General features: G+C 37.6%; 1 protein-coding gene across 1 annotated transcript in view; it reads left to right on the forward strand.

The window, feature by feature from the left end:
* RNF17 (ring finger protein 17) overlaps window positions 1-25,529 on the forward strand; it is a 57,529-nt gene extending 32,000 nt beyond the window's left edge. Inside the window, exons 21-36 of the mRNA XM_067289813.1 lie at window positions 2,857-3,078; window positions 4,012-4,162; window positions 8,156-8,274; window positions 9,046-9,136; window positions 10,009-10,124; window positions 10,456-10,763; window positions 11,959-12,122; window positions 12,954-13,073; window positions 14,148-14,228; window positions 15,044-15,169; window positions 19,281-19,391; window positions 21,135-21,291; window positions 22,257-22,392; window positions 23,774-23,963; window positions 24,346-24,447; window positions 25,445-25,529. Of these exons, the coding sequence (XP_067145914.1) occupies window positions 2,857-3,078; window positions 4,012-4,162; window positions 8,156-8,274; window positions 9,046-9,136; window positions 10,009-10,124; window positions 10,456-10,763; window positions 11,959-12,122; window positions 12,954-13,073; window positions 14,148-14,228; window positions 15,044-15,169; window positions 19,281-19,391; window positions 21,135-21,291; window positions 22,257-22,392; window positions 23,774-23,963; window positions 24,346-24,444 (2,191 nt within the window). The 3' untranslated portion in view covers window positions 24,445-24,447; window positions 25,445-25,529. The remainder of the gene's footprint in view (window positions 1-2,856; window positions 3,079-4,011; window positions 4,163-8,155; window positions 8,275-9,045; window positions 9,137-10,008; window positions 10,125-10,455; window positions 10,764-11,958; window positions 12,123-12,953; window positions 13,074-14,147; window positions 14,229-15,043; window positions 15,170-19,280; window positions 19,392-21,134; window positions 21,292-22,256; window positions 22,393-23,773; window positions 23,964-24,345; window positions 24,448-25,444) is intronic.
* The last annotated feature ends 673 nt before the right edge of the window (window positions 25,530-26,202 follow it).

Here is a 26,202-nt window from a genome sequence, read left to right on the forward strand (position 1 = left end):
AGCCTGTTCGGGGAGATAAGGCTGATAAGGAGATAATGCTGCTGCATCTACTTTGCTGTCTTTTTTAGCAAATAACCCGTGGATTATATGCATGAAAATCAGTAATCAATGATTATTTTTTCATTAATAATTTGTTATTACTGATCACAATGAAAAGATTTTGTTTTGAAAAGGGAAAACTGGATTTCTGCTGAGGAATAGAAATAGATATTTGGGGGGGGTTTCAGCAAGAAGTAAATAGATTTTCATATCTTAATTCAGGAATAACTAAACCCTAGTAACATTTTTTGTTATTACTTATTATTTTGAATACACCTTGTAAAGTTAAGCAGCTTTATTAAACTTTGAAAGCCAAATTAAAATGTTTTGTTATTGTCACTAGGATATCTTTTTCCTTTGCAATTCAACTATACTTAGATGTCTGCCTGTGGCCTGCAGACAAATGAATATGTTGTTTTTATATTGGTCACTATGTAACACTTATAATTTAAGTAATGTGGATTTCTTTTTCCATTTCTTTTAGCTGGAATGATGTTTTGGTTATTTTTTTAATTTGTAGCTTCTTCTGTTTTCCAGTGTACATAGATTTCTCTAGTTCTCCATAGCTCACTTGTTGCATTTTCTATTCTTCTCACTGAACATCCTGTTTGTGAAGACAAGCATATGCAAGAAGGAAAGAGATGGGATTACTATTAGAACAGCTGGAATCGCATTTGGGATATGCTTACCCTTCTGCATGTAATGCTGTTTAGGGATATCCAGGCAAGCTCTAAACACATATGAGGCAATATGAGTAGGTGAGCACAGTGCTCCAGGGAGGCTGACTTGCTGAGAAGCGACAGTAACTGCATGTGGCAAACGTCAGTAACCTTACTCTTGCTTTGGAACGGGAGGTAGCACATACAGAATTCAAGGAGAAAACCTTGAAGTCTGAAGCTCATTCCAAACTGACTGTTTTTTCTGATGGATCTGCAATGATAATGCTCTACTGGAGTTACTAGAGAGAGGGTTATATGACATGTAACATTTTTCACTTGTGAGAAATCTCTGTGGCAGATTGCCTCTGTATGGAGCCCATTTCGTAGTTCAGACTGGTTGTACACAAGCCAAGCATATTTATGCGCTATCGTGTTCATTTCTTACTTAGTTCTCAAAGTTAGCTGTTTACTCAATGATTTCCAGATAACTGCATCAGGAGGGCTTGCATAAATAATTGTATGGCAGTATGTAGCAGTTGATTCAGCCCTTAAACATTCAGGATTTTTCTCTCTGATAGAGTAGTTTTTGTTTCAATTGAAGAAAAAGTTAGGGTGGATCTCTGAGGGGGAAATAAGTGAGTTTCTTCCTGGAGACCCAGAAATGTAGGGAGCAATAACCCCATGCACCAGGGCAGGCTGGGGGCTGGCCAGCTGGAAAGCAGCTCTGCAGAGAAGAACCTGGGGGTCCTGGTGGACAACAAGTTGACCATGAGTTAGTAATGTGCTCCCGTGGCAAAGAAGGCCAGTGGTATCCTGGGGTGCATTAGGCAGAGCATTGCCAGCAGGTCGAGGAAGGTGATCCTTCCCTCTACTCAGCCCTGGTGAGGCCACATCTGGAGTGCTGGGTCCACGCTGGGCTCCCCAATACAAGAGAGACATACAGCTACTGGAGTGAGTCCAGTGGATTGCTACAGAGATGATTAAGGGACTGGAGCATGTCTCATATGAGGAGATGCTGGGAGAACTGGGACTCTTTAGCCTGGAAAAGAGAAGACTGGGGGGGGGGGGGGTGTTCTTATCAACGTGTGCAAGTATCTGAAGGGAGGGTATAAGGAGGATGGGGCCAGACTCTTCTCAGTGGTGCCCAGTGATAGGATGAGAGGCAAAGGGCACAAAACGAAACACAGGAAGTTCCATCTGAACACAAGGAAAAATGAGGGTGACAGAGCACTGGAACAGGTTGCCCAGAGAGGTTGTGGAGTCTCCGTTCTTGGAGATGTTCAAAAGCTGTCTGGACAGTGTCCTGGACAAAGTTGTCTAGGCAATCCTGCTTGAGCAGGGGATTGGGCTAGATAATATCCAGAGGTCCCTTCCAACATCAGCCATTCTGTGAAATGGCCAGCAGTTAAACTCGTGTGGTGTTGGATTTAGTCTGAGATTTACAAGAAGCAGAGATAGATGATTTTCAAGCTGTAATCTCTCATGTCTCTAGTTAGCATAGTTCATTTTGACACTTAGTGAAATGGATTGATAGGTATCGGCCAACTCTTGATTGCTGTTGTGCTTTATTCTGTCCAGTTTACACAATTTAAGCAAGTTTACGTTAAGGTATTACTGTGACTATACTTCGCTTTGTACTCTAACTAGGAAAGAGCTAGCTCTAGGATTTTGCATTGTATTTGTACCCATAACTTCAGGGAGTGCTAGAAGGATAAATGTTCCACTGACTTAATGTTTATTTCTGAAAGGAATATTAACACATCTTGGAAGTAGAGTATTGCAGACTTCACTCAGAGGCAATATAGCTTTCCAGAAACTTGACACTAGTAATTTGATGTCTTTTAAGCCAGACAAGCAACCCCATTCGTATCAGGTTTACTCTTCTGGCAGCCTATATTGCTTAGTACTCTCATCTGACAGTAGAATATGCAAGGGTAGCTACTGAAGGAGAATAAAAATGTTACTATCATGAGTGCTTCAGATGCAGCATTTTAAAATGTTTTTGGCTTTTGTTGGAGTTTTTTCTGCTTTTCTAAGTTGTTATTTGTTTTTCACTTTTTCCTTCTTCCCCTATCATGTTGGAATTGCAATCATAGAACTTTTTTTCACTTTGATAACGTGTAAACTTTCAGTCCTAATTATTTGACATTCCTTACAGATATATTGAAAGTACTGCTGTGGGGCCCAGTGAAATATGGGATGCTCCTCTAGAAGAAATTCCTGAAACCCTGGAAAATTTAAATCCTATAAACATGGAATGTCTGGAGGAAGTGGATTTCAGATCACTTTCTAATAAAGAGCTACAAGTGAGAATTAGTCATGTTGTGTCCCCTAGCAAAATTTTTATACAATGGCTATCATCAGAAAGTTTACTGAAAAGGTACTTAAATTCAAAGAACTTGTCTAGAGTTAAGGCACACTTACTACAAATTGATGAAAAATATGGTTAGAACAAACTATTTCAGGTGGCATTTGGCAGTGGGGCACTCTTTTGAGTGCTGTTGAATTGTCCTGCTTTGAGGGAAGTATAGGAACAAAAGACAGATTTGCACTAAGTTGTGTTTCATTAAATATTTGTGATTCAAAATTAACTGTATGATCTAACTCCCATTTCAAATAATTCTGATGTAGCAAGTGTGGGAGCCTGGCAAATGCAATATTGTCCAGAAAGACTAAATCTTTCTGCTTGTTACTCTCTCCTTCTGTTCCTTTGTTTGGAATCTGACTAAATAATACCAGCATTCTAAATCATAGACCTTCAGTCAATTTATTTCTTTTTCCATGATTCTAATATGCTGTTAGGAAAGCTTGAAAGCAACTTCTGAACATGATATGTCAACCTTCTTTGGTACTTGAAAGCCAAACCTTAAGTAATACTGCCTACTGTTTAGAGACAAATATAAATATCATTGTTTAGTGCGAGTTACTTATTTTCTACCTCTTATTTCTCCTTTGATTTTTACTTCTTTGCATATACTGACCTGGAGTCCCCTTCAGTTAGTTATGGCACTAAGTGAGGCTCGCTGTCTCTTAAGTTGTCAAGAGAAAATAATCAAGAGTATCAATCAAATATTGCTATACAGGAGGGTCAGGGCCTTTCAGATTAATTCAGCAATTCTAATTGGATTGCATCTTTTTTGAACCTCCATTTCGTGTATTTCTAACATGCCATAAGGAAAGGCTACAATACTAGGTGTCTGTTAAACAGTTATTAAAATTTTACTGTATGCTAGTTAAGCAGTAATTGACTGAAAAAACCCTTTACTTATTGGGTAAAATCTTACTATTGGAAAAGTATATTTTTTAATGTTAGTTTACAGGAGAAGATGGCTACTATTTATGAAGAATCCCAGCCAGAGTCTGTGAAGTGGGAAACCAGTATGCATTGTGCTGTTTATGTACGTGATTGGAAACAGTGGCAAAGAGGTCAGATAAGCAGGATTGTCTCGGAAACAACTGCAGAGGTGAACATCATCATAAGATTCATACTTTTATTTCTAAAGTTTTTGAGAATTCATTGATAAAATAATCTCAAATCTTGAGGTTTTTGTGTTAATATTTTCTCATATAGCCTTTTGCTTTTGTCCAGAGTTTATTTTCAGTTACATTATACATTGCTGTAAGGAAGATTATTGTCTCATCAAAACTCAAAATGTATTTAGCAGGGCACTTGATAGTTGAGGAAGGTTCATGAGATTGACTTTGTGTATGGTCACAGTACACAGAGCAACATGCCACAGATTCCCAAGCTGTAGCCTAACAGTTTGACTCAGATTCCAGAAGCATTATGATCCTCAAGTTGGCAGTCAGCCAAACCTAATAATCCTTGCTAAGAGATGGGGTTGGCTGAATTAAGTCCACCACCATGTGAACATCTGTAGTTATGCTGTTCCTTGAACCATAAACTGATGTTGATGCACTGTGCCAAAGAGATGTAACACTTTACCCAGTAACCTTTCACACAATGCTGCTTTAAGCGTGCATTTTGTTGCACCCACTTGAATAAGGAGCATCGGGAGCAGGCATTGAATGAGTAGATAACTACTTAACTCAAAAGTAAGAGTGGCTTTTTTAGTTGTACAGGTAATCCAGGTCTTGATTACAATTAGTTCTCTCTAGCATCATCAGATTATGCCCCTGGATCTTAGTAACAGGAAGCAGAAGTGGGACTTCCTATATTTAGGATTTGTATAATCTTTGCCTTCCAAAACTAGGAACCCCTTCAGTTGGAAGTGCTGGAATTATTTGAAATTACTATATTATTTTTTAATTATATAAGACTTATAGTTTGTATCAATCATTATATTATTAGTATATGAAATGCTGGGGAAGGTGAGAAGAGGGAGTTGCCCTTTATGTGAGAGGGCAGCTGAAATGCATGGTGCTTTGCCTAGGGATGGATGATGAGCCAGCTGAGAGCTTATGGGTTATGATTAGAGGGTGGACCAACATGGGCAACATTGTGGTGAGCGTCTGCAACAGGCCGCCTGGTCAGGAAGAAAAGTAGTAGGTGAGGTCTTTTTCAGACAGCTAGAGGAAGCCTCACATGCACAGGCCCTGGTCCTTATGGGGTACTTTAACTGTTTTGATATCTGCTGGAAGGACACATGCAATCCAAGAGGTTTCTGGAATCCACTGATGATAACTTTGTGACACAGCTGACTGAGGAGCCAGTGAGGGGAGAGGCTTTGCTGGACTTCATACTTACAAATGAGGAAGAACTGCTCAGGGATGTGAAGGCTGGAGGCAGCCTTGGCTGCAGGGACCATGAGATGGTGGAGTTCAGGATCTTGAGAGAAGCAAGCAAGGCAAAAAGCAGGATCACAGCCATGGACTTCAGGACAGCAGGCTTTGGCCTGTTCAAGAATCTGCTTGGAAGAACTGCAGGGGATAGGGTCCTGGAGGGAAGAGGGGTCCAGAAGACCTGTTGGAAGCATCACCTCCTTCAAGGTCAAGAATGGTCCATCCCCGCGTGTAGTAAATCAAGCAAAGGTGGCAGGAGGCCTGCATGGATGACAGAATGCATGCTCATCAAGTTTGCAGACAGTACAAAACTTGGAGGAGTGATTGACAGACCAGATGGGAGCATTGCCTTTCAGAGGGACCTTGACAAGCTGGAGAAAAGGGCTAACAGGAACCTCATGAAGTTTAGCACTAGGAAGTGCCAAGTCCTGCCCCTAGACAAGAATAATCTCATGCACCATTACAGGCTGGGGGCCAACTGGCTGGAAAGTAACTTGGCAGAAAAGGACCTGGGGGTCCTGGTGGACAAGTTGAACATGAGCCAGCAATGTGCCCTTGCAGCAAAGGGAGGCCAACGATATCATGAGCCGCATTAGGAGGAGCGTTGCCAGCATGTTGAGGGAGGTGATTCTTCTCTACTCAGCCCTGGTGAGGCCACATCTGGAGTGCTGTGTCCAGTTCTGGGCTCGCAAGCACAAGAGAGATACGGACATACTGGAGAAAGTCCAACAAAGGGCCATGAAGGTGATTAAGGGGCAGGAGCATCTGTCATAGGAAGAAAGGCTTAGAGCTGGGCCTGTTTAGCCTGGAGAAGAGAAGGTTCAGGGGGGTGTCTTATCACTGTGTATAAATACCTGATGGGAGGGCGTAAAGAAAACGGAGCCAGACTGTTCTTAGTGGTGTCCAGTGACAGGAGAAGAGGCAAATGGGCACAAACTGAAATACAAGAAGCTGCATTTCAAAATAAAAAACCTTTTTCCTGTAAAGTTGATTTAACACTGGTAGTGGGTTGCTTAGAGAAGTTGCAGAGTTTCCATCCTTGACGATATTCAAAACCTGACTGAACGCAGCCCTAAGCAGCCCCTATTGTAGTTGATCCTGTTTTGAGCAGGGAAGTTGGACTAGACAATCTCTAGCGGTTCCTTCCAGCCTCAATGATTCTGTGTTTCTATTTGACTGTGCTTAAATTTCTTTCAGGCCTTAAAGATTTGAAAGAGATTTTGTTGTTATTCATGGTATAGTTCAGAAAAGATGTAGTATAAACATAGTTGAGCTAATAACAGTAATAACAGGCTAGGATATCTGTTACTGTTCAGGAAGGGAGGAAACAAGCTATTTCAGCATTTCTGTGTTTGCAAATTTATATGCACCAATATAACCAAAGTAGGGGAAAAGAAATTTCTTTTTCCAGGTAACAGCCTAGATGCATACACACTCCTACAAAGAGTGTGCAGGTATCACCAAGAATTGCACAACGTAGTGGTAGTAAGTCCAAATGCACGCTCCAGTAGGTGCACATCAGCTATTGTGCTGTAAGTCTTGTATGTTGTTTTCTTGTGCTTTCTACATCCAGCTCCCCTAAAACAGCATTTCCCTGTCCATTGGACATCACCTTAGGAATTTTGTCACTTTGCTACCATCTGATTTCTTAGCAAAGCTTCATTGTTTCCTGTGTTGTTTTTTTACTTTGTGCGTAGTAAGCTAGGTCTTTGCCTGCATTTCTTGTTATGTTTGTAGTGGCCTGCCTTTTGAAACAGTTTCCTGAGGCTTTTGCTTGAATTTTTTTTTTTAATCTCTCTGTGGACAGTATATTGAGTGGGGTTAGTTATTTTGCAGGGAGACGACTGGCATGTGTGTGTGGAGGGGAAAGGGAGTTGTTCCCTAATCCTTAATACCACCACCAGTAAAAATGTCCAGTGAAGTATTTAGGGGTTTTTTGGTTTTTTGTTTTTTTTCTTAAAGTTGTCATTATCTAACAGGAGTAAAGATGGTTCTGACTGAGCTTTTGGGATCCCAAATATGCCCCTTTTTATTATAGTTCTCTTTCAGTGAACAGTGGGCCCATGTTATTACCCTTACCCTTACCATTTCAGGAAAAGCAATGTTTGGAGATAACTTTATGATTGCAGGGAATATAAACATCAGTGCTAATCTTATCTGATTGAAAAGGGCTTGGATTTGGCTTTTCAGGCCAGCAGTTTTGCTGGTTCATTCTTCTTCCTGTTGTACAAGAAGCTGCTCTACTGGGTCAGACAAAGATCCGTTAATCCCAGTATTCTCTCTTCAGTAGCATCTAGAGTAGATGCTTGGGGAAAGCTTACAGTAAACAAGGCAGATATAGAGTGACTTTCCTCTGCCATACTTCCCCAGTTTCCAGCAATGAAAGTTGTGGGATTTCTGACTTGAAGGTGCAGCTGTACTGTCATGTTTGGTAACCTGGCAAACTTATTCTCTATGAATTTGTTTAACCCCCTTTGAACACGTTTGCGTTTCAGCCTCTCGGTACTCTGTGGTCGTCATTTGTGTTGTGTGAACAGTGCAGAGGCCAATGGTAATCTCTGTGTGGCATTCACTGGTAACTTCACTCCATTATGAATGCTGCTAGTGTGTGTGTATGCATATATAAAAATTATGCATTGAATTATCGTTTATTGCAGATAATGGATAATGTTAGAGGGTTTTTTCTGTTTCATTGTGTTTCCTGTCTGTAACAGGTAATGTTGTATGATTCCGGAGCTGTAAAAACAGTGGATGTCAGCTGTCTAAGAAAACTTGAAGAAAATATGAAGATAATGAGGACGTTAGCAATAGAATGTTCCTTGGTAGATATAAGGTAACCTTTCCCTTATATTGAAATAGCAGTATCAGAAACCTGCTAATGATATAACTCAATATTTTCTTGGGTTAGCACTGATGACCTGAGACCTGGATATGATTTGCTTTTTGTATAAAGAAGAAATTGGGTGACAGCTGTCACATGTTATAAAGGCTTTTTTTCTAAGGTTATGGTGCATACCAGTAAAGCACAAACTCTGATACAGAAATAAAAAACTTTGCATAGGATGAATTATAAAACACTGGACAGGTGGCATAGGATTTCCTGATTTCCTGAATGTTCTTTTCTTTGACACAGAATTTTGGATGAATCCAGCCTCATGAAAGTGTACAGAAGGTCTCTCTTTTCCAGACTGTAGAAAAGAGAGAGAATTGTTGTGGGTTTTGTGTGCTGTCTATACTGGAAAGAAAAACAATCATGTTGTAATACCTGTTCCCTAAATGAGTACAGAATGCCCAATTTGCAGATGAACTATGGTTTTCCATGGTTCTTTGAAGACTTAATTCTAGAATTCATGATCCTCCCAGAATTTGAAAGTTTGTTTTTGTGTTTTTGAATTCTTCTGTCATACCAATCCAGAACCAAATAACCATTTCTTTTTACTATTGGCTGTAATACAGATTGTCTTTTTTTCACTGGCAATACAGGCAATTTCAAAAAACATTGGAGCCTTAGTAAAGGGTTAGATTTTTCCATGTAAGCTTAGAAGATGGTCAGTAAAGCCAACTTCTCTTGTACTAAAGGAAGTTTTAATTTGTTTCATGTCAGACCAACAGGTGGAAGCATGCAGTGGACAGCAACAGTATGTGAATGTGTATCCTATTACCTAACTGACGCACAAGCAAAAATAATTATACAGGTTTGTAATTACAAACAGCAGTATTCATGAAATTTCTGTTAGGTTGTTTGTTCATTAATTTAATTTTGCAAAATATTTTCACTCTTCAAACAATATGAGTGGAACTTTAGGTTGCTGTTTGCTATAAAGGAAAAGATGCTTTCTTTTTTTTTCTGTTTGATTTTTGTTACTCACTGGAGCATTAGAGCAGTTTGGCTGCAGAGTGTAAAAAGAAAATCTTACATACACTTAGTTACTGAAGCATAGTTTTAAAATATTTGGGTTCACTGGGTGCTGGTATCTCTTATGGACAGATGAGCTTTTCAGCAAGATGCTCGTGTTCTTGAAAATAACTTTAGCAGCTGCTGTATTTGTTTTCAAGCCTCAGAAACTGAAATAACAGGTCAGTTTTAGGTCCAGTGCTGTATGAACATCATTTATGGTAGACTTCTTCCATCAGTAAACAAAACTTAATTATTATGAGGGTTTGATTTGTTCAGTATTTGTTGGCAGCTGCCACTGAGTTTTATAGTGCGTCTGGGAATAAAAGCACTGATGAGCAAGGTTACCTATGAGTAGATTTAATGTTCCTGGGAGAGAAAAACAAGTATTTGGCAGTTCATTCAAAGAAAACAGCTAGGGGAAGAAGCAAAGCTTTACTCTGGTTTCTTTCTTTCTTTTTTTTTTTTCTCCCCCCCCAATGTCATGTTTAGAAGAGTTGGTTAGATGATGGGAGCTGTAATATGAATTAAATAAACTTTGCATCTTCTGATCTGGCATCAGTTGTTCAACAGAGTCTTATTTGTAGTCAATACAAATAAAATGAAAAATATGCCAGTAGTTTAGAGAAAGTACATATTCTAACATGTTGTATGGCTCTAATTTTTTACCAGGAAAGTGATGTGGCTTGTCCGTTGCCTGTGAAAATTCTTTGCAAAGATGAAGCAGGACAATTTATTGATATTTCAGAACACCTTATTAAAAAGGGTTTGGCTTTTAGAAACAGAAGGTTTGGACACTTTTATATTCTTTCAGACTCAGATTCAAATTGTGGTAAGCTGATAAGTAAAATGAAAACTTGAGTTGTTCTCTGCAGCATACATAGAAACAAAGCACTGTTTTAAGTGGACTTACTTGAGTAAAATAGTATTAATTGTATCCATTGCGTGTTTCAGTTCTTTAAGTCAGTGGATGAGATGTCTGACGATATTTTAACAAGCATTTGCCATCTCTGTGGTTTGTTGGGTTTTTTTTCTTTTTACTTCTGTTGTTTTATTCTTTTTCACTTTTCAAGTTGTTCATCTTCTGATATGTTGATACGATTTGATTGAATTTGCTAGAACTGATAAAGCTGATGTGGCTGGCTCAATCCCCAAGGAACATCTTGAAGTACATTTAGAACAAGAGAACTCGCAATTAGATGGTTGTAATTTGGAAACTGCATGTACGCTAAACAGTGCTGCTCCAGAGAAAGACATCACCGTTTCTGAGAGAGAACATAAATCAAACCAAACAGAGGAACCACTGCTTCAGTCAGGAGTGGATGAAGTATATAAACCTCCTGTTATACCTGAAACGAAAATTTTTCAAGCTGTAGTAAGTTGCGTTGGTCATGATGGAACTATCTATGTGATACCAGTATCATTAGGTAAGATTACATAGAAGGAAATGTATCTGTGTTTATGAATCCAGTAGCTGTGGTAATGTCAGAACATTTTTCTGTAAGATTCCTGTTTGGGACTGCTGTCCTTTAGATAGGATGAGGACTTTTGCATGTGTGTGTGCACGCACATTGCATGTATTTTGTCTACTTACTTTTGTCCAACTATGTAGAAATTCAACAGCTTTTGGAAAAAAGAAACCAAAATCCCCACAAGGCAGTGCCTTACATTTTAAAAGATCAAAATAAACTGTTCTGTCCATCCACCCCCAACAATAAATCAGAAAACCCAAAACACTCGGGCAAGCAAGTTACTTGCCTTGCTTCTCTAGGCAGTATTGTGTAAAGCAGCAAGTGCTTTATTTTGTAATTGTATTTTGTATTTGCTTTCTTTTGTAATTTGTATTTTGTCTTACACATTCTCAAAAACTAGGTTGGTTCTCAAGTATCACTGGGGGGGGTGGTTTCTGTCTTCAGTGTGAGCTCAATGCCCAGTTTTCTTTTTTAGTGTAATAGATTTTGTATCTCTGAATATTTTCTATTTCAAAATGTTTGAAAAAAAAGTACAGTTTCATCTGACAGATGCCATGTCTTCTGTACCCTGATAATACATTGTGCTCCGGAAAAAGGTTTTGCCGTGAAAACAATCTTTTTTTCACTCTGCTCTACAAATGTATTTAACTATTAAATCATGTCATAAAGATTTGAAAAAAGTACAGTAATCCCTCCCACCCAAGACTGTATTGCTCTTCTAGTAGTTGCTGTAGGCTACTATCAGAGGAGTGTTTTTTGGAAATATGTCTCATGTTGTCTCATGGCATCCTGCTGCTGTTTCTGGGAATCTCTTGTCTTGTTGGTGACTGCTATTTTCAGAGGCTCTTGCATTACTACTGTCAAGGTGTCAACTGCAAAAACTTTAGATCCTTCTTTTCTGAGATTAAAATCCAGAATTACTGATGGTTTCACTATTGCAAATATGATTAAATTCTTGTTCAAGTAATAACTTGTTCGCTAGTGCTAGAAGTTGAACAAACAATGCATCAGTGTTGAGAAACATTTTTGGAGTGGCATAGGTACTTTATACATGTCTTCATGCGAATCTGCTATCCTCAGTTGATAAAAGTAATTTGCACTAATATGTTTTAGACTATTTTGAAATTTACATTTACAAAACTTTTTTCAGCAAATGAACTAAACAAATTGATGACTGAAATACAATGTAACTTCAAATGCCTTGGTCTTCTGGAACCCTACTGTTGGAAGAAGGGAGAGGCTTGTGTTATAAGAGGGTCAGATACCGTGTGGTATCGAGGTAAAGTTACAGAACTTGGTGGTGGTGCTCTCCAGGTAAGTTTGATTATATATCTTACAAATATGTGTGTGTGCACACATGTGTGCACCTGTATGTGTTTAAAAAAAACAAAAAACAAAAAAAAAAATCACTCCTTTTGTCATTTGGATGACCTGACTGTCCAGATAATCATTCTGCTTTAAAACTGTAATAATTTTCCATTCTGATTTTCCATTTATTTTAAAGGTGAATTCTATCTGCCTATTTCATTTGTTGTAATTTTCCTGTAGTTCTTCTGTTGATGATAAAGGATCCTAAATAAAAAAGCAATCACCTAAGTAATCCCTTTAAAAGAGGGAAAAAAAAGAAAAAAAAAACTGAATACTTTCATTGTGATCATATGTGCAATGCCTTGAAAGTATTTTTGTTTAGCTTCCACCACCACCACCCCACAAATAGTCACTATCTATTTGTTTAAGCTCTTTCTGCTGCTCAGGTATAGAGCAACTTTTTCTTATTAGCAGTTAGTCTTACCTAATCTCTTGAGTCTGGTTGTGCTCTTTAAATGTAAGTTTCTAACTCTGACACTTCCCTCGTTCACAAAATTAGTATTTCTTCCAGATATTAGTGTTAAACTACTGTAGCTTATTGCACATAAAGGTAGGATCTCTTGCAGGGCAAGTTTAGAGACTTCTAATCCTTCTGATCTATACCAATTCTTTAATTCCCTCCTTATTTCCACTTTGTCACATCTCATACATATCAGCAAACCATTTTATTTCTCTGGAAAAATCAATTCTGTAAATGAACCCTTTCTATGATAAACTTGATTAAAAAAAAGAAAATAAAAATAGGAATTATTTTTGGAAACCATTTTTTTCATATAGGTGCAGTACATAGACCGTGGTTCCATTGAGAAGATCCCCCAGTGTCATCTGTATCCAACTGCCTTGTACACTGATATTCCTCCATTTTGCCTACCATGTGAGCTCTACAAGACAGTACCAGTGAGTAATGCTAAACTTGAAGACTTTCTAGTAGTATTCAGACTGATAGACTGTTTAGTCATATAAAGGTTGAGAGTTATTTGTGGGTATTTTCTGGTATTTTTGCTTGTGTTTGCTGACAAATCTATGAGAACTCAAACAACAGCTGATCAGGATCATTTCAGCAAGGCAGTCTTTAGGCAGAAAATGCCAGATTGCTTTATGAAGTGACTGTTTCAAAAACCTCTGTCATTGGGAAAGTTGTCTTGGGAATGAAATCTTTGTGAGAGAGGACACAGCACTAGCTGGCAGGATGGTATTCTCAAGTGACTGTTTTACAGTAGCAGCAACAAGAGGTGTGGCCTGTGCTTCTTAATACAAAATGGCCGGAAAAATGTAAATCTTGATGTCCTGCAAAAGTGTGTGTATCATTCTGAACTCCAGCTGTGCAGGAAACAATCTGTTAGGCTAAACTAATACACATGAATTGTTTCAGGGTTTGTTGCTAGTCTCAGTAAGTGGTTAATACCTAAGTAGCATTTTCATGCTTTATCACATCTTACTCAAATTTGAACTGTCATTTTTTTAATGTAACTTAACAAAACAGCTAGATTATTTTAAGGAAAACTGTTATTTACTGCTATAGACAATTTAATTGATTGATAGATTAAGAAAGATAGGATTATAGGCCTGCAGGTTGGGATGCAAACAGATATTGCAAGGAAAATATTTAAAGTATTGTGTGTTTTCTTCTCTCTATCTTCAAGTGTAATTCTGTATGTTGGCCTATGTTTCATGTAATTCTGCACACTTACATGATTATGTATATAGTAAGGGTTAGACTTGGCAAGCAGCATCTCTTTCTCAATGACTTCAAGATTTAAAAATTGCTGATCTGCTTTGTCAAACAGTAAAGTCCTGTATACCAAATAGTAAATCATGTTTGTTGCGGACAAATCAAATTAATGGTGTGTGTTTTCAGTGTTAAATTTTTCAATGTTAAGCACGTATTTTCATTTTACTGTTTTAAGAATAATAGTGTTCCTTTTAGCATCTTACTGTTTTGGGTGTTTGTCTTTTCCTCTCACTGAATAGATTGGAAATTTTTGGCAGCAGGATGCAATAGATCTCCTTCAAGAGCTACTTACAGATGAAGAGGTTGAAATACATGTTCAGGTAGCTTCATTCATTCATAAATGAAGAATGAAGCTTACTGTTTTGCTCCCCCCCTTTTTTTTTTTAACTTACATTATAAATACTAGATCAAGTAGCATAACAATAAATACATTTCTTAGACAAAATATTTAATTTGGTCCTCAATCTTTATGCTGTCTGTGAGAGAGAAGGGGAATCAAAGGCTAAAGTTATTTCTCTTATGATTTTTACCTGTGTCATAAATATCAGGCCTTAGATGAGTTCTTTAAAGGTATTGCAGCTTTTTGCTATTGTTTGTATTCTGTGCCGCTGAACTGGCCAGTTTGCATTCTACAAGCCACTTACCAACATTAGAAATTCTTCTGAATCCAATTTTAACTGATTAAAATTGGGTGAAAATAAGTATGGGCTTAAATTAATATATAATGCTATAGGGAAACGTAAATATCTATCTCCTGTAAAACTTGTGATTTCAGGTAATTTAGCTTGTAATGATAAATTGTGAAGGAAGAGGGTTTATCTTTGAGCAAGCATGAGAGAATGTTTCAGTGTTAGACTGGGTAGTCAGTGCTGCTACTCCAGAGATATGTGCAGTCATACTCCAATTTGTGTCATAATCTTAATAGCCATTCTTACTGGGTTTGTGTCCTTGATGGTACCTGTAGGTACCTACAGTTAATGATACCTATGGGAGTACTATATGGTCCAAAAAATGTGGTACCATACCTATAGTTTTGGTACCTATAGAAACCACAGATTTGAATTTTCTGGCCACTATTTTTAAAACCTCAGTCACGCTTTTACTGTTATAATCTTATTTTGTCTTGTTTAAGTAGGAACTACCAGATAATCCATGGGGCAAATTGTCCATCAGCCTGTATATCGATGGAATGTCACTTTCTTCCCTCATGGCATACCAAAAGCACTGTCTTGTTGAATCTTGTCAGGACTTGTCAAAGCTGGTGAGTGTTTTTTTTTTTTCTTTTGCTATTGTGATTATTTTGAAATTAAAAAGCATACCAGTTGCTTGTTGTGACCCTTGCTTTTTCTTTTTGTAATAGAAAATTCTTTTTGTATTTCTATACAGTTTTGCAATGTAAATAGTAGTAAGACTAAATATACAGCTCCCTAGCATAACAACGATACATACAGCATGTTGCTAAAATTGTGTGGAATGGTGAATTGCCAAGAGTTTGTTCTTGAACTCCTTTCTGAAAACAGATTTTTGTCTGCACTTCTGTTTAAAGTGTAATTAGTTTCTGTGCTCATCTGAAGCTTACTTTAAAAAGGATAGTAACAGGGTGGTATTTTTATTACTTGAACGGATTAGCAGTTGATGTCAGAAAAGCATTTAAACACAAATTATTGGAAAGGCTGTTTCTTCTTGTCCTTAGTAAGGTACCACTGTTTTTCTGACCTAGCTCATTCAGATCAGGTACACTTCTTAAATTTCAGCTGGGTAATACCTCTTTCTGGGTTTAGTTGTAGAGGCTAAACAGTGAGCCTCACAAGCCAGCTGATACTCCACATTGACTAAAGGAGGTGATTGTTACATAAAGCATAATCATTATGTATTTTACTGTTTTATAGTTTTGTAACTTTATTTCGTTATTGCAGATCTGTGCTTTTACGTAAGTGATTTGGTAAGTGCTGTGTTCCATTCGTGTAGGTGTTGTAGTTCTGTTAATAGCGGTACTAAGCTGCTTGTGCAGACCCGTTACACTGTTGCCTTGCTGCAAGTATCTTCTTGTCTTTGAGACACCCTTCTGTTGAGCTGCCTAGGTCAGCTTAGGAGCTGGTAGCACTCCAGTCTTCAGTCTTTGTTACCATATGATAATCCTAGCTCCATCGTCATGCAGAAATCTCCTTAATAGCAGCAGGATATTGGAGAGGGCACCTGAACCCCAAGGGTTCTGGGTGAGCTTACAACAGTGGATCTCATTCTAAGTACACGTATATATACACAAGACCATTATACTGTGGTATTTTTTTGTTTGGGTGGTTTTGAGGGTGTGGGGATTTTGGGGTGGGGGTGGGGGTGAGGTGTTTGGTTTTATGCAACTGTGAGTCAGAACCAGGTAGCCCCAGGCTTCCTTATGCTCACATATTAAGGCATGAGGGACCTGCTTCTTTTGACAGGCAAGGGTTTAATCTGCTTGTTCTTAGCTCAGGCTTAACTAACAAAAGATTTTTCTCACAGATATTTAGAACTACTTTTTCTACAGCAGTTGACTGCAAACTGTTTCCATCCATCTGAACCAAAATCGATTCAAAATTCCTTCTATAGACTACTTCTGTCTTTAACTGAATTCCAGATAAACCCCTTTACTGTGAGGTACTTAAACTTACAGCATTTAAGCTTTGTTCTTTCTTGAGTTGATTCATTTAAATGAATGTCGAACATTGGTGCTGTGTCTTTGAGCAAATGGCCAGACTTTTTCAATTCGCCCCTTGAGGTGACAGGGCTGCTTTTTTTTTTTTTTTTTTGACTAGTCAATCAGTTATATAAGCCAAGTTCATTCAACCAGCATCTATCTGCCTTCCAAATTACACCAAAGACAATGCTGAGAAGACCTGATGCAAAGCCATCTTTGATATTACTGACTTGTCAATCTGAAAGCTTCCAGCATCACCAGGAGCTGTTCCAGATTCTGTCAGCAATTCTACAGAGAGATCAGTGTCATCTCGGGCAGAGAGAAAAAATCTTTCAGTCCAGCATTGAGAATAAGGCAGAAGCAGCAGCATAAAAAGGGCAGATTTCTCAGGCACTGATACTGTAACCATCTGCATGAATTTCCATCCTAAATGAGGAGAGCGTATAGTGCTGGTGATGGTGCTGTACTACATTCATCATTGCAAATTCAAGCACTGAGATGTCTATGTGGTTTGGCACTTAAACTGCACGAAGGCCGACTCGTCCTGTCCCTGTTCTCCGTTTTTCAGTAGGCAACTAATTTCCTCTAAAAACAATGATCTATATAACTAAAAGACCTGCCAGATACCCTAAGATGTTGTTTCCTGTCAGGAATGCAACAAGACAAGCCTATATGGAGGGGAAAAGTCAAATGATTGCGAACATGTTAAAGGCCAGCTGTGCAGGTCTTAAGTCCCCCCATCTCTGGCATCAGGAAGGTATGCTGTGTCGCTGATGTTTGCAACAAGACTAGTGGAAAAGCATTCTGCAAACTCCTAGAAGGCATTTATGCTTTCTTTCTGGTAATATGAGAGTAAAGTCTAGATACCTTGTCCTTTTCAGGGAAATACAGTATTTGAGTTTTGCCAGAATATCACTTCAGACTTCGTGATCTTAAAGATGTTGTTAAATGCCTCATACTGGTGGTTAGGGTCAAGTAGGCTGTTCATAAAGTTTTTTATGTGGTATAGAATACAACATAACACACTGCAGTGAAGCCTACCATTTACTTTGAATTAAATTTTTCATGCTGAAAGGCAAGAGTGTTTAATCTCCTGAGTTGCCTTACTAAATATACAGAATTCTGCGATGTGTAAATTATGTTGTATAATTTCTGCTATGCCTTTCCAAACATAATAAAGAGCAGTTAATATAAGCCATTTTTATATTTTTAAAGACTAGACACAAAGGCAGAAAGGATGGGGGACAACTTTTTGGAATAGGTGACTCTTAAACATCTCTCGGTGGAACTGGTGGACATCCTTATGGTATTGCTCTCCGAAACTGGACTGTCTGTGCCGAAGTATGGTAGATCTAGCAGTAACTGATCTGCTCACAATAAGGAAAGATTGCTAACAATAACAATGATAACAGCAAAAATACTAATGCAGTTCTTTCTTTCAAAAACACGCACAAGAGCTGGCTGAGATAGATATCCACCTGAACTCCCTGCAGTGCACAGTTGGGAACAAGCTGAAATTTCAGTTGATAGTTTGCAGCCAGCTGTAATCAGATTGCCTGTCACAGTGTTTTTGACTGTTTTGCAGAATTCTGCTGTTCAGTTTGGCATATATATCTACAATACAGCCAGACAAGGGGCTGTTCAGACATCCTTTCTTTACTAGTACATCATTTAGCAAGATTTTCTTTAACTCTTCGGAGAAAACACTTTCGCGGGAAGAGGTATTTTTTCCTGTTAAGGCTGAGGTACATAAAGGTTTATGTATTCTGTCTTGTGTCAGGTGCTACAGAAAATATGGGTTGGACTTCATTGCTTTATTTTGCAGTTATATGTTTCTGGTTGCTTCCATGTTGCTTTTTGTTCTGGATCAAGTTTTGGATGTAGTAAAGTCCATTCATTAAATAGATATATAAAGACATCTTTATTTTAGAGAAATTGGTACCTTTTGTTATGTGTTTTATTAAAGTACCAGAGAGAATAGGAGCTGTACTCATGAGCTAGAACCTGGCTGAACTATGTGCTATACAGACACATCATTATAAGGACATCATTTAATGCGCTAAAGCTTATTTTGTCGTGAACCAAATGACTTAATGGCATGTAGAACTGAAACTGTGAAGTTATCTGGCACTAGAAGCAGATGCACTGCAGCATGCTGTGTTGGTTAAACAATACCTATCTGTATTTTGCAAAATCTATTATGTTGTAAAAGGAGTGATAATTCTTGTGGCAAAGGAGTTAAATTACTCTGTCTTTTGCCAAAGAGAGAATTTTTTCTCTGGCAAACAGCAGGAGTGTAGGGCATTCAGGTTAATCTGTGCCAGTTAGTTGCTTTTACTTTAGTTTTTCTTCCTAAGTATTCTAAGCTTTCTTTCCAAGTATTTTATCTCTTTAAAGGGAATCAATATTTCAGTCTTTTTTGCATTAATGGCAAACAAGTTAGCATGTCAGCACATTAGGACCATTTCTGAGATTATCTTCTTTATATTTTAGAAGTGTTTATTAAATAGTTCAGTTCTTTTAGCTAAAACTTTTCTAAAAAAACTAATAACAATCCAAAGAAATTGATACATATATTTTTTTCTATCAGACACATTGTTTACATTATTAGATAATTCCTCTCATCAGAAGTCATAAAAAGGTCAGTTTGCAGTTTATTACTAAATGTGAATGTTGACTAAAGTCTGTCTTGGTCTAGGAATTGCTTGAAGGAGATGTTCCTGTTCTGCCTCCATATACATTGCCTTCACTACCTGTTCCAGGAGATACCTTTCCTGTCAGAGTTACCCATCTTGTGTCCCCTAAAGAGGTATGTTTCATAAATGTCTCAAATATTGTAGACAGGCATGTTGCAGTTTCGAGCTAGTGAACAAGATATTATGGCTAACAATTGTAGACAATATAAAGAAGTATCACTGAGGTGGCAAAATGCTACTTATTTATTGATACTGATGGTTGCGTAGTGCAGCTGTTGGTTAAACTATTATTTCAAATGTCCTAATGTATTTTTTTCTGAAAGCAGAGAAATTAATACTGCACATTTCTCTAAAAATTGAATTTTTGGAATCACGTCTGGTATTTATTCATCTTGTATGATAAGAAAATAGATCACTGGATTTTTACTTGACAGAATGACAATGCTTTTCTCTTCTGTATCCTCCAAAAACTAAATTACTGGAATATACATTGAAATATGAACATTTTCTAGCTGTTAGAATGGAGCTGTTTGTCTTTGGTCAGTGATTCAGCATTGATTTTTTGCAAACCCAAGCAGCTTCCCTCTAGTAGCTTCCTAGACAAAAGACTGAGTGTAATGCTGATTGATTAGTTAAAAGATTCATATGCAGACCTTGAGTGTTGAATCAAATCTGAAAGCAGGAAGTAGTAAGAAGCTGATAGTGTCACAGAATCTAAAATCTTTTAAGTGGGTTGACTTATGTTGAACTACTCAAAAGTTTGTTGTTCTGGTAAATATGTAAACCAAATAATTGGTTTTATGGTACTCAAGTGATTGTTTTAAATTCAGTGTTGTGGTCTAACATTAATTTACCACACTTATTTCCTTAAAGAAATATATATATCTCCAAAAACAATGTACAAACTGAATATATTCATCTGTTTTGACTAAGTACAAGACAGAAGTGTTTGTTCACCTTAGTGAAGGACTTTTCTTCGATTATCTGTTCTGTTTCCTTTCTTACTGGAGAAGTGATATAATCAACATTTTGGGTTCATTTTGTGTAAAAGATTTGAATTCTTTTGCTTTTGATCAGGATAAATGCTGGGAAATGTTAGATCTTGCTTTTGATTCCTGTAGATTTAGGTAGCATTTGCTTGATAGAATCGTGGCTTGATAAATATTATATATAAATTAGAAAATTAAAGTTAATCTTACTGATTGCTGGTGAATCATGATTGTAAGTTTAAAAAAAAAATTTTTTTTACTCATTAATTACTCATTAAGTTAGTAGAATATCATAGTATTCTGAAATGGCTCTGTAAAAAAGATAAAGATTTTAGTTTAGTTAGAAAATCTTTCCAGGTAGGTAAGCTAAAATCTACATACTAATTTTTATATATAGTGTTTAAATTTCCATTTCCTTGACCTACAGCATTATACTGATGACCAAATTATAAACTTGGTGAATGGAATGTCAAAAAGTTTGTTTCTTCTGTCATTAATTTTAAAATTAATCTTTGGGTTTGCCATTATGAAGCATGAATATTACCAGGTAGCGTGAGGAAGGAATCCTGATTAGACACAACTCTGTATATCCTATATAGGTACGCTCTCTAATGTGTATATTTCTTACATTCTTACTTTTTGACATTATGAGAGGTGGTGTTTTAGTGACCCTCTTTTATTTTGGGAAAATTTTTGATATAAATGTGAAATTATTCATAATAGGTTGAGGAAAGAAGAAATAAGGGAGAGAGGCAATGCTGAATCTTTCCAAGATGGGAACAAGTATCCTTCTAATAATCTTTAATCACTGATGAAATTTGAAAATTACAAGTCTGCAAAAATTATGAGAGCTTTTTCTCTGAATAGGTATATATTTGCCTTGATCCTTCCAAGAGCCTTAAAAAACCATCTAACACAGACAGAGATGCCAACAGCAGCTCTGCATTGGAGAGCCTTGATGAAGCCCTGAAGTGGTGCAATAAAAATGTGGATTTTCTTCCTCCTCTAACAAACTTCAGAACAGGTATATTAGAGTGTTTATTTCCCCTGTTGTTTCATGTGTTTGTACAAAAGGCTGAAATTATTTTGGAGGAATAGAAATAATTATGTTTCTTTGCATCTTTAAATAAAACTCACTTGGAGAGTAAGAAATAATCCCACTATTCTCCTATGTTCGTACTTTGCATGAAATTGAGACTTCTGTCTCATCTTGTTCTACTAGAAAATGATGGAAAGAACTCACGTTTCTGTGATGCCTGACAAAGCTTATGAACTGAGTTCAGATTGCAAATGCTGATAAACTTTTATGACAGTAACAAAATTCCTCCCTTAAGGTGACTGTCGCTGAAGCTATAGCTATGTAAGTCTTGCTACTAAATATTCAAAAGACACAAGTTGTATACAGAAAATCATGTAACCAAAAGCTTAAAATTATGTGAACCCTAGGGAGTGTCACTTTACTTTAATTCTGGATTTCTCAATTTAGGCAAAAGAAGGACTTTCATTCTGTCATCCACAATTGCTGGGCCTACAGCAACATAAAGCTTACGGGTCTAGAGCTTTGTGAAGAAACAAGTTATTGCTAGGACCAATCAGGAGAATTCAGCTTGAGCTTTTAGACAACACCTGCCTCTTTTTCCTCAAGACTATGTCTATCAGACGGTTCTTTTTAGATTGATCTGTTTACTAATTGGAATATGTAAGTGAGTCAAAGTAAGAGTTTAGATGTTAGATGGGTTGGTTCGCTATCTTTACCAAGCAATTTTCTATTAAGTCTCTTGGTTGCCATATGAGGTGCAGAGACTTGACTTAAATTGCATAGTAATGACTGTGAATTGGAGCGCAGAGAGAATTGGAGGATGCGTAGAATAAAATAGCAATATGAAGTAGAGAAAGAAGAAAAAGTTGAAAATACCAGTCATGCAATAAAACTGATTTTAAAGTGCATTTTGAGAATATGTTGGGGTTTTTTTTTTTTTCTTTTTACAGAAATGCCTTGCCTTGTTGAATACAATGATGGTTTATGGTATAGAGCGAAGCTCCTTGCTGTTAAAGAATTTGACCCTGTTAAGGTCCTGATTCAATTTGTTGACTATGGTAATTTTTCAGTTGTCCCAGCCAGCAGGTAAATATATGAATATATAAATATATAAACTTACATTTATATATATATGTGTGTGTGTATGTATTATATATAATGTATATAACATTCACTTGTTTATAAATAAATGTGTGTTTGTAAATATAAAGATATGTTATATGCTGTATATTTGTGTATAATTATAGATATATTATAAATAGTATTAAATTTCAGTTGGAGAGAAAGCTGGTTGGCTGGTTAAATGAGTTTCTGTCTACAGAGAGGTAGATTGTGCACCTGCCTCTCTTTCTCAAGTAGTTATGTTGACCCATTATTGTAATATCTGACTGCTCCATCATCTTTGGGGTACTTGCTTCACAACCTGTGAAATAGGCTTGGGTTTATAGTCTGCTTTTGCACCTGAGAAGTTTGTACGAAATAGGGATGGAACCCTCCAGGTGTAGACATGCCTCAGCTGGTCCTGTGAGACTGCTTAGCTCACATGTAAGCAAGGTACAGTCTGTACAGGAGACAGCTGGGGAATAAATAAGGAAGGGTCTGAGTGGGCCACACCCCATGTTGCTTGTGTGGAAAATAGAAATTCAAATTCCTGTTCTGCTTGGTGCTGAGCCAGTCTGGGAACTGCTTCTCTGCCCCCCCTCCCCCCCCCAGATGCCAGCTAAGTGTCTCAAACACCCAGGCTTTTGGGTTCCCTAAGCTTCTCTAAATTTTCTCTGTTGCGATTCTTTTACTTTGTATAAATCTTAATCATATAAACTTGCTTTAGAGATCACTGAAGTATCTACAGGTCTGTGCTTAACATGAGGCAAAATGGGGATTTGAACTGAGTACCTGCTTCCCAAACTACTAGGGTTTTGGGGAGAGGCTTTGTTTTGTTTCAGGGTTGCACTTCCTGCTCTGCTTCTGCCTCTTGCTTCTTGGATGGAGAGAGAGTGAAGTGGGAGATAATATAAAATTAATATCTATTTTCAGTAATTTGACTAGGACGCTTCAAGGAATAGCACTTCTGACTGCAAAGGTCCCTGTCATTTTCCAGACGCACCAGTTTTGGAGCCTGTGTTGTGGTTCCTGGTTACCTTGCGTGACTTGCTTTTTGCATTTCTTGCTCAAATCTGTGCAGGCACTTGAGTCTCCTCCCCAGGCACTGTGATGGGAGCTGGTGCGCCTAACAGTCTGAGGGCTCTGTGTGATGCTCGTCTGCCTCTTGAGTGTTACCGTGCTGAACTCCTCTAGAGAACCTAGCCCTAACCAAATTGTTCAGTATGATACCGGCAGGTTTTTGTAGAGCAGTTACTCTGATTCCAGTTTCTAGACCTTTACTTGACTGCACTAAGCTCTCCTTCTGTCCTTATGAACTGTTTAGCTTGACAGATAGTTCCAGGCAAATGTTTTCATTTTGTTTTAGACTGCGTCAGATACCTTCTCATCTGCTGCATTATCCTGTTCAGGCAGTACGAGCTCTGTTGGCTGGCTTTAGGCCTCCTGTGTGTGATAAAAACAAGAAAAGAATTCCTTACTGCCCCGAATGGAGCATGGAAGCATTGTGGGCTATGATGGAGTGCATTGAAGGAAAACAGCTCTCTGCTTCCATACTTGTGAGAAACCTTTTTCTTTTAGCTCTTGCTTGGCCTAAAATTCTTATTAGCAGTCTTAGTATAATTTCTGAGTATTTGTTTTATTGTGAGCCCTATTAATTTAAAGAAGAAAAAAAATGAACCTTTTACTGTGCAGGTACCACTGATGAAGAGAGGAAATCATGCATCTTTTTTCTTAATCCCATTGATTAAAAACTTTCTGAGCATTCCTGTTATTTAAAACCAGTTTCCTTTTACTACAAAGAGAAATATTCTTTACGTTCACAATTCCATTTGGGCTGAGAGTATAGCTGGTAGAGTGAATTTTACTACTGGTTGGCTTTTGAGATTTGAACCTGTTTTTGTCATGCTGCTTAAAACTGTGTCAACTCCTGGTTTTCAGGCTGTTTCACCAGAGGTCACCATTTCTTTGTATGATGATGATCAGAACCTAGTTCATATGAAGCTGATAGAATTGGGATTTGCAGATATGGATGAGTAATGTGTAAGTACAGTGAATAAGAACTACAAATTCATAGCATTATGAAGGGCATTATTTCAAAAGTTTTAAGGAAAGGACTAAATTGTCACTGTAATATAAATTTATCACAACTAGAAGTCTTTACTGATGTGGGGTGGGGTTTTTTTGTTTGTTTAAACTTAGGTAAGCTTTCTGATTTTCAAATGAGTTTAAATGTTGGGGGGGGACTATAAAGGATAAATATTAAATATTTTGACCAGATTTTTTTTACCATGATCCCTGCTACGGACACTTCCACCTTTCTAAAAAGCTGTTATTCTCTGCAGAGAATTTTTTTTTTTAACTTGCAAATTACTGAAGCCCACAGTATAGTTTTAAGAATCAACAGGGACTGAAACAAAGAGAGCTAAGTTCAGGCAATGTAACAGGAAGAGCTTTTGCTACTAATCATTGAAGAAGAAAAATTGCAGATGGTTGGCAGTGTATGCTACCCACAGTCATAACAAGTTGTTCATTATGAGCATTTTATCTCCATGTTCTGTGCCAGTGGTTCTCAGACTGAGATCCATGATATTGTGATAAAATTTACTGATATCCATACATTTAGTCAAACATGGACAAATTTAGTGAAAAGCTTCACTGCCATATGGTAGCTGCAAAAAATACTGAGGACTGATAATGATGTAATTCTCAAATTTTTTTGCCCAGCACTACTTTAGTCCTTTTCCTTTCCCTTTAATGAGCTCTCTTCTGATCTACTTTTATAGATAATACTCTCTAGACTTCTGAATCTTGAAATAGCAAAACTGTATATTTACATTTCAATCATTCTTTACCTTAGAGCCTTAAATATTGTCTTGTGATATCCTTTTTATAAGAGTATATGAAATAAATGTAGAGAAATAAAGAACTAGATATAAGAGCTAATGCTGGGCACACTTGTTTAAATTATCTCCTTTTAGAAGACTTAAGAGAAGGTGATAGTCTTATTCCTGTGATGTAACTCAAGTTTGTGTTTCAGGCATATTTGGTGACAGACTTCTCCAGTACTGGCGTCTTAATCAAGAACGAAAATGGGGGGGGAGGATTGTTACTTTATCCCCCCCCCCGAATGCACTTGTATTGCTATGTTTCCTGTTTTCAGAAATGTTCAGATTCATGTGTTTTGTGTGTCCTTGCACTTCCTCCCCACTCCCAGAGATGCAGCATTCATTTGAAAGGTGTTAGAATAAACACTAGCTTGCTGAACATGCATCTGAAAGTTTGGTTTTTGGGTGTTTTTTTGTTTGTTTGTTACTGGTATAGTCAGTAAGGTTTTTTGGATGTGCCTTTATTGTGCTAGTGTAGTGTGTTTTTTACGTTTGGAGCTCAGCCTCTGCAGTTTCCTCGTGGAGAGTTTTGTCTAGATTAGCAAGGAAAAAAGTACAGGAAATCAGTGTAGTAAAATTCAAGTCTTAATGTCATACAAGGCGAAGGTGATACTCCTTTTAAACAAAACTGGTTTCATCTACTCGGTCATTTGCTTAGAGATCTTCATAGCACTCACCCCCACTTCCTCACAAGCACCTAAGTACACGTATCTAGCTGGGTTGGCCAGGATTGCTCACCTGCAACGCAGAGGACAAGCCATGAATCCTCATTACAACAAGCTGGGTCTTGGATAGGTCTTCTGTACCTACTAGGAAACCGCATTACTATGGCAAGAGTATTTTGCTTCAGTCTTGCTTGCTTGATCCTCCACAAATCTTGGGCAAGGTTTCTGTCCACTTTGTGTTTCCT

The sequence above is a fragment of the Apteryx mantelli genome, chromosome 1 (assembly GCF_036417845.1).
Source record: "Apteryx mantelli isolate bAptMan1 chromosome 1, bAptMan1.hap1, whole genome shotgun sequence".
NCBI lineage: Eukaryota > Metazoa > Chordata > Aves > Apterygiformes > Apterygidae > Apteryx > Apteryx mantelli.